At 47.1% G+C, this 12,828-nt stretch overlaps 6 protein-coding genes across 6 annotated transcripts; 5 read left to right on the top strand and 1 right to left on the bottom strand.

Moving 5' to 3' along the window:
- Window positions 1-2,341: 2,341 nt before the first annotated feature.
- On the top strand, window positions 2,342-2,760 carry PG994_004924 (FluG domain-containing protein; the record flags this gene model as incomplete). Its single annotated transcript, XM_066856333.1, has 2 exons — window positions 2,342-2,508; window positions 2,556-2,760. 2 exons carry the CDS (start codon window positions 2,342-2,344, stop codon window positions 2,758-2,760), a joined length of 372 nt encoding a protein of 123 aa, XP_066718500.1.
- Window positions 2,761-3,298: 538 nt separating this feature from the next.
- PG994_004923 (uncharacterized protein) lies at window positions 3,299-5,720 on the bottom strand (the record flags this gene model as incomplete). Its single annotated transcript, XM_066856332.1, has 4 exons — window positions 3,299-3,333; window positions 3,798-3,987; window positions 5,075-5,343; window positions 5,396-5,720. The coding sequence occupies 4 exons, from the start codon at window positions 5,718-5,720 to the stop codon at window positions 3,299-3,301; spliced, it is 819 nt and encodes a 272-aa protein (XP_066718499.1).
- Window positions 5,721-6,836: 1,116 nt separating this feature from the next.
- On the top strand, window positions 6,837-7,205 carry PG994_004922 (uncharacterized protein; the record flags this gene model as incomplete). The annotated part of the gene is made up of 1 exon (XM_066856331.1): window positions 6,837-7,205. The coding sequence occupies one exon, from the start codon at window positions 6,837-6,839 to the stop codon at window positions 7,203-7,205; it is 369 nt and encodes a 122-aa protein (XP_066718498.1).
- Window positions 7,206-7,264: 59 nt separating this feature from the next.
- Window positions 7,265-7,498, top strand: PG994_004921 (uncharacterized protein; the record flags this gene model as incomplete). The annotated part of the gene is made up of 1 exon (XM_066856330.1): window positions 7,265-7,498. One exon carries the CDS (start codon window positions 7,265-7,267, stop codon window positions 7,496-7,498), a length of 234 nt encoding a protein of 77 aa, XP_066718497.1.
- A 1,517-nt stretch (window positions 7,499-9,015) lies between these two features.
- Window positions 9,016-9,357, top strand: PG994_004920 (uncharacterized protein; the record flags this gene model as incomplete). The annotated part of the gene is made up of 1 exon (XM_066856329.1): window positions 9,016-9,357. One exon carries the CDS (start codon window positions 9,016-9,018, stop codon window positions 9,355-9,357), a length of 342 nt encoding a protein of 113 aa, XP_066718496.1.
- Window positions 9,358-10,083: 726 nt separating this feature from the next.
- Window positions 10,084-12,434, top strand: PG994_004919 (uncharacterized protein; the record flags this gene model as incomplete). Its single annotated transcript, XM_066856328.1, has 7 exons — window positions 10,084-10,561; window positions 10,624-10,910; window positions 10,976-11,063; window positions 11,199-11,270; window positions 11,322-11,417; window positions 11,960-12,094; window positions 12,232-12,434. The coding sequence occupies 7 exons, from the start codon at window positions 10,084-10,086 to the stop codon at window positions 12,432-12,434; spliced, it is 1,359 nt and encodes a 452-aa protein (XP_066718495.1).
- Between the last annotated feature and the right edge of the window lie 394 nt (window positions 12,435-12,828).

The following is a 12,828-nucleotide window of genomic DNA, read 5'->3' as shown; positions in this document are numbered from 1 at the left end:
ATTAATAAACTACCTAGCCGAAAAGCGAACCCGTATAATAACTTAATACCTCTAAACGTGTAATAATACTAGACAAGATCTCCTTACCTAGGAAAAATATAGGGATTTCGTCCGAAATTAAGAAAGGAAAAGGGAGGAGCTAAAAGATAACGAAAAAGAGTATAATTATCTCGATCCGGAAGACGTATAATAAAACATTACTTACTCAATAGACGCCGCGTTTTATTACCGGCTTATTAACGAGGATATTTACTTTATAAATACTTAATTAAATTAAGAACGATAAACGAGAAAAGATTAATAATTAATATTATATCGCTCCGAAAATCGTATAAAAAAGAGAGATCTCGGAGATTTATTAGGTCGACGGCCGAAATAACCTTATAAACGCTTTTACTAAAAAATCTCTAAATAAAGCCTTCGAATAACTAGTATTAATTGATAGGTTAACCGTACGCGTAGAGGCGTACGTTGAGAGATTAGATTTATACGGCGAGTAAAAAAAAGGAGAGAAAAAGATATCTTTTTCTTTAATAGGGTATAACGTATTTCGATATACGACGGCGTACTTATTATTATTATTACTTTTATTACTATTATTATTTTTAAACTATTCCTTTTAATTTATAACGAGAAATAATATACGTAGATATATAATAACTTTCTTTATTATTATTACTATAAAAAGACCTATGATTTAACTAAATTAATATTAAAAAGGTATAGTATTACCTATACGGCTCAAGTAGGTACCGAATACCGGATTAGCGTAACCTATTCGTATAAAACCTTTACAAAGGGAAGACTCGTCTTAAAAAGGGGAGCTGCCCAAGTTTATTATTAAAATAAAGACTGCTAATATTAGAATAGTAAAAACTAAAGTTTTTTATATTACCTTAAAAAAAGTGCTACGTACCTATGCGTACGAACCCTTTTCTATTTTATTAAGAGGGGTATACGATACCCCTCGTAGCTCGTATTAAAGATAAATATAAATAATAGAATAAGAACGATTAAACCTCAATTAAAACCGGAATCACCGTACGTACGAGAGCCTATTTAATATATACCGGATTAAATTATAAGGTATATTTTAAAAGTATTATTATTAATATAAATAGTTTTATATTAATATTAACGGCCGCTATATTAATATAAATAATAATAAAGAGATTTTTAAAATATATAAATTATATATAATTATTTTTAATTATTAATAGTTTTATAATAATATATTATTACTTTAATACCTCTTTTTTAACTTCGTTTTTTAAATATTAATAATAAACTAGTCGTAAATTTTAACGATGTTTTTACTCTTTTAATCTTTAATATCGCCTATAACGACGGTATTTTCGTAAATAAGCGTTAACGTATAAATTTAATTAATATATACTAGGCCTTAGTATATATAAGAGCACGACCCGGTGAGCTCGTTAATAACGAGACGTTTAAGTTATTGGATAGATTTTAAGAAGATCTATTTACCTTTAAATGCTTAACTAGCTCGAATAAAGATAATAACTATGTACTAGACGAGTTTTAGCTGCTTGATAATATATTAGCTCGTGAAACTACTGATCGTGGTCGCCCGAAAGCGTTATGTTACGAAGATATTCGATTTATGGTGGTACGTTACCTAGAGACCGGCTAAGAGATGTTTTTTATAGCTATGAAATTTATATATTATAAGGGAATAGATAATAACCCGAAGCCGTAAGTATTAGTTATTACGATAATTTCGGAATTATTCTTAACGTTTTATTTAATACGATCTTTTAGTTTATTATAACGCGTAGATTAATATTTAATTTTATTAGTATGATTATTTGCTTAGCCCTTTACGACGACGCGTTTAATGCTCTAAGCTTGACGATTATCCGGCGGGTTTTCTAAGTTAAGAACGCGGGCCCGGTTAAGTGTATAACCCTTCGATGGAAGAAAGATTAGCTGAAGCGACCGGTTTTCCGTGTAGGAGATAAGGTTGTTCGGTATTATAAGCTTCGCGATGACCTGAAACGATAAAGTTTTAATATAGGGAATAAAGAACCTATTACGTTAAAAGCCTTCCGAAGAGGTAATGCCAACGCTATGAATAGTAAGTCTCAGTTTAGTATTAATTTATTATTTATATTAATATTAAGTAGGAAAGGCCCTTAACGCTATGCGGGATTAGGCGCTACGCTATAATTTTAAATGGGCTATGTTTAATAGTGCGTATATTAACGAGAATATCGAATTTGATACACAGAACGCCTTTCTAGACGAGTTAACGGAAGACGCTCTGATTAACCTATTTACTTATGTCGGGATGACACGTGACCCACGGGCTCGAAGAAAGATGGTCCCCAAGCAAGTTTGGGAGTCCTTGCCGCCGGATCCCGAGATTGAAGCGCTGAAACAATGCCGAGAGATGCTCAAAGCTGGTCGGTATCGATACAAAGGACAAGGAAATGAGGAGGAAATCCGAGTCCTGTCAGGAGCATTAGAACGAAACAAGCGCAACGCGTAAGCAACGTCGAGGAGCAATACCGGCAATACTTCTTTTACAACAGGCCTACGTGGGACATCGAGAGGCAGGTCGCAGGTGAGGAAGAATTAGAGGAACTTGAGGAAGCCTGGCAGCTAGAGATCGACCGCCAAATCCCCGAACGCGCAGAGCTAGCTAAGGCGTTCCTTTTTCAACCGGAACTGCCCACCTTTGAGGATATACTGGAGTTATGTATTCACGCTGTCGATGTTATGTTCCGACTCTGCTAAAAGCGGGAGACGCCTAGACGTACTTGTATATATAAGCGAGCACAGGTTCAGCCGAACATAACCGATGCAACCCCTCCCGATCATTATATTCCATTACTTATGCTGAAGACAAAATGTCCACGGTGTATTGGGGATGGTCGTCTTTTGTACCAAGAGCGCACCTTCACATATAGTCGGCCAGCGGTGATGAACGATCATTTCGTGCGCGCACATGTCAAGGAGATCAGAGACCTTGAGCATGACAAACTCATATTCTGCGAGCATCCCACATGCGTAGAAGAAGGCGTCAAGCTGGACGATCTGGACCACTTTCGAAATCATGTACAGACTGTCCACGGTGTGTGGCTCAGACCTAGGACTTCGGTGGGATGATTTACGATACAGTACGCCAGGTTAAGAGGGGATTGGAAGGAGGCCAACCAGACTAGGACGTCACTTGTATGAAGGCTTAAATCAAGCTGGCTTGAAACCCGCAATAAGCAAGAGTCCGCGAATACATTGATTTCACTCCTGAGCCCCTGAACGCATTTCTCTAAAGCTAACGCTCCGATCTCTCGTTCTCACCCATCTTCACTATTTGCCTATAGTAAGTACATTCGTTACAGCTCCCCCCAGGCTCGCCTGGTCGTAGAAGTTGAGCTGGCAATCGACACATTTCTATCTGTTGCTTCTCAATAGCTATTTTCGGAGCCTTTTAATGAATCGCCTTAAGCCAAGCTGACGCCTTTTATGCTTATCCTGCTTGTCCTGGTTGTGTGTAGGCGACAGGATTGGATCTGTTTCTAGAAATTAACATGCTAGGGTCTCAAAAGTACAGGAGCAATTGCTTAACTTGCCATCCGATATCTCTAAATGAGATATAGTATTATGAAGGCATTGAACGGCGATATTTTGTGGGCCAAGAAGTAGTTCGAGTCCGCCGCAGGCTTTTATATAGAGTTCCTTAGCTGCGATTCGCTGCCCCTGATGGGCTCTGAGATCTGCTAGGTTTTGCATGGTATTGAGTGCCGGTCTATATCGAATGAATATGTCGGCACCTAAAGCCTTCTCGTATCCTTGCAGTGCCCGCTGGTACATCGTCTCGGCCTCGTCTATCCTGCCCTGGGCTGAGTAGAGGTTGCCTAAGTTGTTGACCGTGGAGAGTGTGGATGTGTGGTCGGCACCCCAGGCCTTCTCGTATCCTTGCAGTGCCCGCTGGTATATCGTCTCGGCCTCGTCCATCCTGCCCTGGTCGAGGTAGAGGTTGCCTAGTTTATGAAAGGCCCAAGGCATATCCTGATCGCTGTCTCGAATCATAGCGCAACATCTAATAGCATGTGATAGAAGCCGTCTCTGTAGTTGCCAGAACTGGGAGCTGTCTCTTGATGGGACCAGTGAGGCTACACAGCCTATCGTGAGTCCAGCCAAATCAACATCCCAAGTTTGGTTCAACATGTGAATGGTCCAATTGTGTACACAGGAGTGGATGCTGTATTCCCTTGACTCGGTTAAGCCCGGAGTGCCAGTGTGTTGGTCGATAGGCCCGTAATCGTGCAGCGTACCCATTGCGTTATTGAAACTCAACTCATTATTCAGTTCGTATACCCAAGCTGGACCATCTCCTTCGTCGGCCTGGAGGAGTTCGAACCAGATGTCTTCGTTGTCAAAATACGCCCACCATCGGAGTAGGTGGGCTGCGAGTGGATTGTGTCTCTGCAATTGGCCATACGAGAGCTGCCATGTGGAGCAGAGCGTGCGGTCTTGGTAGGAGCTTAGACCCGGAATGCTTGTGTGAAGTCTTGCCCACGATTCTTTGTATAGGCGAAGGTAACGATCGAAGCCGATCGAGACGCGTTTCAAGTATGCTCCAGCCGTGGCAAGAGTAAGGGGTAGCCCATCAAGCTCCCTTACGAGATTTTTAGCATTAATATCTATAACTAATATTAGTAAAGCTTTTATTAGGGATAAGATTTGTACTGTTTTACAAATTGCCTCTGCCGGAGGTTGTTGAGAGGATCCCTAAACTATCTTCTATAGACACAAGCTTTTTTATGCGAATTATATAACCTAGATCCATTTGCGACGAACGAGTCGTAATAATGATCGAGCCTTGGTACGCTATAGGAAGAAAGCGATGGATATCGATTCCTGCGGCTTCTGCATGATTGGCTAATTTAGGATTATCGAGGTTATCGTAGATAAGAAGCCACCTCGTGTTGCCTGGTAAGCTTAGCCAGGCCTTTACGGCTTCGGTCTTCTCTTCTCGATTTTGCTATATATTTATAGCACTTAAGTGGCTATTATCAGGATGCTGTTGCATTATTTGCCTCGCCACTTTGACGAAGCTTTGCTTGATCGAGGCTTCGTCCTTGATATTAAACCAGAATGTAGCGGAATATTCGTCTCGGTAGCGCTTCGCGTACGTAACGGCAAGTTGTGTTCTACCAATACCCCCGAGACCATAGAGAACCACGGCACGACGGCTTCCATCCGAGTTTAGGTTGGTACGCATCTCCGCCAGTTTGCCTTCTCTTCCGACGAAGTGTTGCGTCTCGGGAACATCCGACAGGCTGAAGGTAACAGAGAAATCGTCGGCTCGAGTCCCTATTTCAGTCAGCCTTCTCTCAGAATCACTGTTTGGAAGGAGCAAACCCACCCTTCATGGCTTTCTGGATCTCCTCCCGCAGCCGTTTCTGGGCATTATCTCGCCCTTCGCCGTATATCAGCGGCATGTGAACGCCGAATATCCCCAGGAGCGCATACGCTAGGTCCTCCGGGTATTTGGTTTGGCGGTTGCGCAGCCAGGCTTCTCGTTCGGAAATGGGAAAGTCGGACAGAGGAGCACCGTAAAGTGCACTCGCAGAGACGCCTGTGATGTCGCGTATCTGAGGTCCCAGAGATTGCTTGTCACCAAGCCACGCGCCTTCTTTGGAATAGAACTCTACCAGCGGTGGCGCGAGGAGCTCTTGCATAAAGGTCATGACCGTGGTTCAAGGGGGCACGAATCCAGGAGGGTTGGGACACGAAAACAGCCGCCCCTAAACCAGCTACCGTTTACGCTAGTTTACGGAAGAGTACAGTAAACGGATCTTATCGATTTTAAACGTAATACCATCTTATACGTTAATATAATGTAAAAAAACCTGTAGCCAATAGACGGCGCACTTTAACCGCTGAGGCTGCAGCTAGTTCACTAGTGCAATAGAAAACAGGTATTGGCAGGCCTTAATGTAAACTGCTTCTTGTTGGTGATTTAATTAGAGGCTCTTTTCCGGTATTCATTCCCGAATTACGCATATTCATGCATGGCTACTAGTACGCCATTCTCTGCAAGACTTATTTTCCCCGGTGCGTAGATCGTAGGATTCCATCAGATCAAGGCCAAAAGCTCCTCACTGACAATTCCTTGCTGACTAGCTTTAACAGCCTCCCCATTTATGAGACCCTGCACGTAAGACTCTCCAACAACGCGCCAATAAAGCCGTAAAGATTCCTGCTCTTGTAGCTGCGGGCACTCTCGGGATCTTAGCACAAATGGTACACCGCCACCAAATATAACGGCGATCGTATCGCCGCTCTGTGCTGCGTATGGGCCAAGGCCCATCTTCCCATCGGTCGTGATGAGAAAGGTCCTATTGAAGCAAAAGTTTCGCGCCAGAGCAACGTAGGCAGTCTCAGCTTGCTGGTCTATTGTGTCTTGGGGCCCGACAAAAGATTCGTGAGCAGGATGTCCAGAAGGGTATCGTTTGCTCGAGTGGCGGATGATAACCGCGGGAATGACAGTTTATCCTTCCGACAGTCAAGAATTGGCTTCCGCAGATACAGCGAGCCATAGTACAGACAATGTTCCCACGTGTCACCACTTGAATTATGTTGATCTGCTGTCGTAACTTTGACGAGGTCAGCCACCCAGCGTTGGGTAATCTCTTTTATTTTATTTCCTCCCTCGCGTGCGGCCGAGCCAAGGTTCATATTGCTTCTTTTGGCTAGCAGCCTCTGCGCGGGCCTCCAGCAACATCTGGCCAGAACCATGGCCAGTACACTGGAATGATGCTGCCACCAACGGTTTCGCCGGGGAACTGGAGCCTGGCCTGCTCATGGAAGCGCACACTGAAGAGTCTGCATGCGAGGTCAGCGACCTGACCGCATTCGAGATGGCTAAGGGTAGGCAGAACGTGGACTTCACACGAGATGCCATGGAGAACTTCGAATTCCCCAAGATCCGCCCCCTTAACTCATCAGCTGGAGAGCAGTGGGACTTCGACGGCATCTCGGAAGACGGGATGCAATCTTTCGTCTTTGGGTTCTACCGTGATCCCAATTACGCCATCCTCGGCACTAGAAACTTTCGCCTGTCGATGGAGTTTGCGTTTGCCAACCGCACCCGCTTCTACGAGGTCTACTATCCCGACCATTCCGTCGTGGAGTCATGTGCCCAAGGCACCAGGGCGTGTGGTACGACGTGAAGGATGGGTACAAGTTCTCCTTCCTTGTCAATGCGGAGATAAGCGAGGCTGTCGTAACCATGAAGTCCGACACCTTGGACGGTAAAGCCTTCATCCAGTCCAAGGCGAAGCCCATCACTGCCGATGGACAGGTCTGGCCGGCTCAGAACGGATCGACGGAACCGGTTCGCCATTGGCACTGGTCGCAGCCTATTCCTGCCGGTACGGTCGATCTGGACGTCAACATCAAGGGACGCAGAGTGGTCTGGGCCGGAATGGGTGGCTACGAAAGGTTCTGGTCTGCATTTAGGTAATGTCAACATCACTTAAGAGTCCCTGTTCACCATCAGCCAGCCAGGAAATACTGACACGGTACGATATTGTATTTAGCTGGTTCACTTGTTTGACAAATCTTTAAGCGGTGCGAGCTAAGCTGGGCCCTTATGTCTTGAGCTTCTTTTCGTTCGGTTCAAATCTCGAGAAAGGGCATAGTCATCAGTCCGTGGTCTTGTTCAAAGACGGTGCTCCAATATTCCAGACCATACGCTCGAGCACTTCGACGACTGAGGATTATGTCCTCGCCTCCAAGACATATAGTGGCACCGTCACGGGCACACTCAAAGACAAGGTGACCGGATTCCAGTTGGAACTCGTCTCGCCGTCGCATCGACGGCACTACACTTTCTTCGTTGAGCATGTCAACTTGGGGTTTGAGTATATACTTGGTGAGGGTATAGGGGGAAGCGGTTTCTCGGGGCTTGCCCAGGTGGGCACGTGGGGTTAGACCAATACGAGGGTGTTGCTCTCAGCGAGGCTCTCACCTTTCCTCAGAACTCGCCACTCTTTCGGGGCAACTATGTGGAATAGGATATGTTTTATTACCATTCTGATTAGTATAATTATCATCTAGCTTTGAAAAGTAAACTCGCCCTAAGCGTTTCGTTCTCCAACCTCCCCATGTACTTGCCCTCGAACAAAGCATTCTTTGTTCCTTTTCGGTTCGATATCAAGTTGTTAACCTAACAGAAACGAAACCTATAAACGAAGCATCGTATATCTTTCTTACTTACCGTACTAAAGCTATATCAAGACACGTCGCACCCTCTTTCGAGCTTCTTACTATCCCGTTCTAACGTTGTTCTCCGTTTATCTCTCGTCTCAAACTAACATTCCTATTTCTACCTCTACCCGCATCGTACTCGTGACACTAATTGATCTCCGTCATGTCTGAGCGAAAGTCACAACGTGAGGCCAGCAAGAAGGCCACAAAGGCCATTGCGGCCGACGCCGGAGTTTCGAAGAACCGCCAAAGTGCCAAAAGGATTCCAACAAAATACAGGAGTTCGAAGAAGAGCCCAGGCTTCCGGAGGGCAAGCTCACAGCCCGAAAAGCAAGTCACATCCAGCGCATGGCCAATGCCACGGAGGCCAAGAGACTTACAAGGATTGTCGGGAATTCAGACGATCCAATCCAGAAATTCAATGATTGTATGTTTTTCCTGACCTTCTCTACCCTCATTAGATAGCTAGCTTACCAGGGAATACCAGTGGAAAACAGCCAGAAAGAGCTCTTGATGAAGAGCCTCCTGCTAGGCTTCTCCAGATTCCTTTATGTAGACGGTGTAAACTTTAAACCGGCGGACCTTCACGACTACTCTACAATTGGCCTACCGGCCACGGACCGGGCAGTCTTGAGGGGGACACGACTTCGTGTGCCGGATGAGGACACGGCGCCAGACGGGCCCAAGCGTGTATCTCTCCCTAGAATGATACATGGAAAGCCACGCTGGCCACCGCTGGAGATTGGTGGTATGTGCCCGTGCTCGGTCAAGATGGACGCTGATGGCCGCGTTGATCTGGAGCATGACCCGTACTGCCTCCGTAAACACTTCACGACACGGTGGGGAGTGCTAAAGGACCAGTCCGAGACCTGGGGCCCACCACAGGGAGGCGCTACCGTGGAATGGAGCGATAGGGATATGAGAACCCAAACAGAGGGCAAGGAGCCCGGTCTCTCGGTTGATCGCAAGCTGCGTTGGGATTACACGAGGGAGGCGTCCCTGGCTAACCTCATCTCTTCGCCGTGGCTCCTACACCGAATCGTTGCCAACTTTGGCGCTCCGCCTCTCACGGAAGCTGACCCTTACAAGTGTTCCTGGTCATTCATATTATAGAACCAGGAAGACCCCACATGCTATCTGCTAATCGATGAGTCCATGGGCTGTCCCACTGCACGCTTTGAAGGTGGGAAAAAGGCCAGCAACGAGGCCCTCCAGCTGCTTGAATGGCTCTGCGATAATAACTGCCCTCTTTCATACGATTACACGCCCTGTGGAATGGCTGCGTGACGAGGATGGAAGTCTCTGTATTGTTGCCCTGTTTCTTTACGTAGGAATAGTTGGACATCGAAAAGCACTAGTTGCTTATAGGAAAACATAGAATGAATAAAGGATTGACATGAACAAAGATCGCCCGAGACTGACTGACCGACTGTAGAGGAAGCTAATTATCGATGAGATCCTTCTTCTCCTTCTGCCCATCCTCATTGAGATAACAAATGACGGTCGGTGAGTGAGTGTATGCATTAAGTACTCCGAATGTGTGGGGATGCACGACGACGTCACAAGTCCGAACGCCGAACTCGTCGCCGAAGACACCTCGGAGATCGCAGCACAGACGCAGACTACGCATAATCCATAGCTGAGTCCAACTCAGTCGCCGTCACAGCCGCTTCGCGGCGAATGAGTGATTGCCTAGCGGTAACTGTATCACTACCAGGTTCTATTCGTGAGACGTCGTCAGCGTACAAAAGCCCACAGATGGTTTACCCCATCGAGTTCGTGTTTGAGTAATAATATAGTCAGTTCATTAGATACTCTGTCCTTTCTCACTGTTCCAAGATGCACAAGCTTTTCCCCACCAGTCCCTTCTTCGATTTCGAAACCGTCCGCATCCTGGGGACCACCGTCTACGGCGGCGCCGATGCGGCCGAGGTTCTCGAGGCGGTAGGGGATATCAAACCCAATGACCCGGTATCCTGGGAGCAGGCCTGGGCCACACAGGCGACGCGGGCCGAGGCGTTGGCTGACGACGCCGCGCAACATGGCAACCGCGACGCCGCGAGGCGAGCCTATCTTCGCGCCGCCAACTACACACGCGCAAAGGGCTACATGTACGTGTCTTCGCCCGCGCCAGATAGCGGGCGTGGCGGAGGGGCCATGAGGCAGGACCCTCGCGCGCTGCCGACGGCGGAGAAGGTAGGCGAGTTGTTTCGCAAGGCTATACCGTTGATGGAAGGCCCCGTCCTGACCCTATCTATCCCCTACGAGGGGGGCTTCCACTTGCCGGCCTATCTCTACCTGCCGCCCGCCAGCTGCCGTATCCATGGCCGAAAGAAGATCCCCATCCTTATAAACTGTGGTGGTGCCGACTCGTGTCAGGAAGAGCTGTTCTTCCTAAACCCCGCCGAGGGCCCGGCGCTGGGTACGCCGTCCTTACCTTCGACGGGCCCGGACAGGGCATGATGCTTCGCAAGCACAACCTCGAGATGCGGCCCGATTGGGAGGCGGTGACGGGATGTGTAATAAGCCACCTTGTCCAGTTCAGCAAGCAGAACCCTCAACTTGATCTCGATGTTGCCTGCATCGCGGTCTCCGGGGCTTCCATGGGTGGATACTTTGCTTTACGCGCTGCCGTCGACCCTAGCGTCAAAGCGTGCGTTTCGATTGTAAGTGGATGGAACTTCTTCAAACAAAAGAAAATACTGATAACACATGATTTCCTTGGACACAGGATCCGTTTTACGACATGTGGGACTTTGACACCGCTCACGTGTCGCCCCTTTTCATCTCGGCCTGGACACAGGGATGGATAGGCCAGGGTATCATAGACAGGGTGATCGGCGTAGCGAAGCGGATGTCATTCCAGCTGAAATAGGAGATCTCTATGACTGGTACATTCTTTGGTTTATCGTCACCAGCTGCAATATTGCTGCATATGAAGCAATTTACTCTAGCTGTTGCGGAAAAGGAGGAAGGCACGAGCTTCCTCTCACGTGTAACGTGCCCAGTCCTGGTTTCTGGGGCCGGTGCGTCTCTGTACATGGACGTAAATAGTCACACTCGACGCTGTTTCGAAGGCTTGGCCAACGTTCCCGACCGGGATAAGGAAATCTGGGTACCAAGCAGTGAAGGCCAAGGCAGTTTGCAAGCCAAAATGGGAGCATTGGCTCTATGTAACCAACGAACGTATCAGTTCTTGGACAGGGCTTTAGGTATCGTTAAAAAGCCACTGCGATAAATCCATCTAGTAGTATTTAGAAAACAATAGATACTATATTAAACCGGTTATCATATCTTCGTTGAGAAAAGTACCTGCTTTTCTTCATCACCTCAATCCCAACTTGCATCCAGGCTGGCCGTGGCAGGAACCTCGAAAAGCCTTGCCCTAGGCAGTCCACATTAAACTAGCGGTTATGACTGCGACTCAAATACTCTACCAAGTCGGTGTTGGCCTTCGACGTCTTTTCTTGGTGTTTGAAGAGATTTGTGCGAGCAATCTTGCGCTTTTTCCATAGCTGGCCGAGTTCTTGGTACATTGCTGCTTCCAAAGCCTCGTCTGATTCCGAGGCACATGGTTCGTCCCTAAACAGAGCTTGGTTGACATCTTGAATTGTGACATATGGATCCTCACATTTCCTTTTCAGGGTATTCTCGGTGGCCTTTTCCTGTTGTTCTATCTCTTTTAGATGCTGAAACAATGACTCTCTGGCAACAGTGTGCCTGTCTGATGTTGGCCCTTCTGGCTCAACATCTTCACGACTCGGCAGAAGGCTCATAGCTTCGAGAGAACCTCGCGTGCTGGGTGAATTGGCGGCTAAGCTCGGCACTGGTGTTGGAGATGCCGAGTTGAGTATATGATTGGTGATATTGTCTAGGCTATTTTCGCTGGGGCTGCCGAGTTCCAGTAGCGGACTGGAACTCATACGACTAAGGGTGGCCTCGCTCTCGTTGCCGCCTTCCCCATTGGCCGAGCTGTTGTGGTCGTAGTTGTGTTCATCGTGACTCACGTAACTGATGCCATCATCAGTCTCGTTGTCGGTCTCATGGCCGGTCTCGTTACCGGTTTGGTAGCCGTTGCTCGTGTCTTCGTTCCCGTCTTCGGACGTGATAGCATCGTCAATCCTGTTAACTATTACATATTAGACTTTGGAAAAAAGCTTATTTTGAGTTCAACTGACGATAAGATCTGAAATTAGCCAACTTGAATTTCAATAGGACTTCAGTTATTGGTCGCCGTTTGGCGCGGATATGTCGAAGCGCATCGTAAAGCTCATTGAATGAACAGGCGCCGTGCGTTCTAGTGATAGCAATCAGAGTTGATACTGTTTTCTGGGAGAACTTCCTAAAGAAAAGAGCAAACTGCCATTCCTTTTCCTCGACACCGAAGTGTTCAGCAATACTAGGACTATAGGAGTTGATGTTATAGGTGGTACGACGGTATACGGTGTTGACCATGACTTGAATCGCCCCCGAGGGGACGTTTTCAAGAACCCAATGAGGAAAATCTCCCAGCCTGTGGATATTGGGAGAGGTGGTCCGATACGATCGACAAAGCTCTCGCCAAATATCCTCAATGTGCGCTGG

The sequence above is a fragment of the Apiospora phragmitis genome (genome assembly GCF_038363925.1).
Source record: "Apiospora phragmitis strain CBS 135458 chromosome Unknown utg000005l:1.0-4161743.0:1.0-4166827.0, whole genome shotgun sequence".
NCBI classification, from domain to species: Eukaryota; Fungi; Ascomycota; class Sordariomycetes; order Amphisphaeriales; family Apiosporaceae; genus Apiospora; species Apiospora phragmitis.
This window is presented reverse-complemented; position numbering and strand designations above follow the sequence as displayed.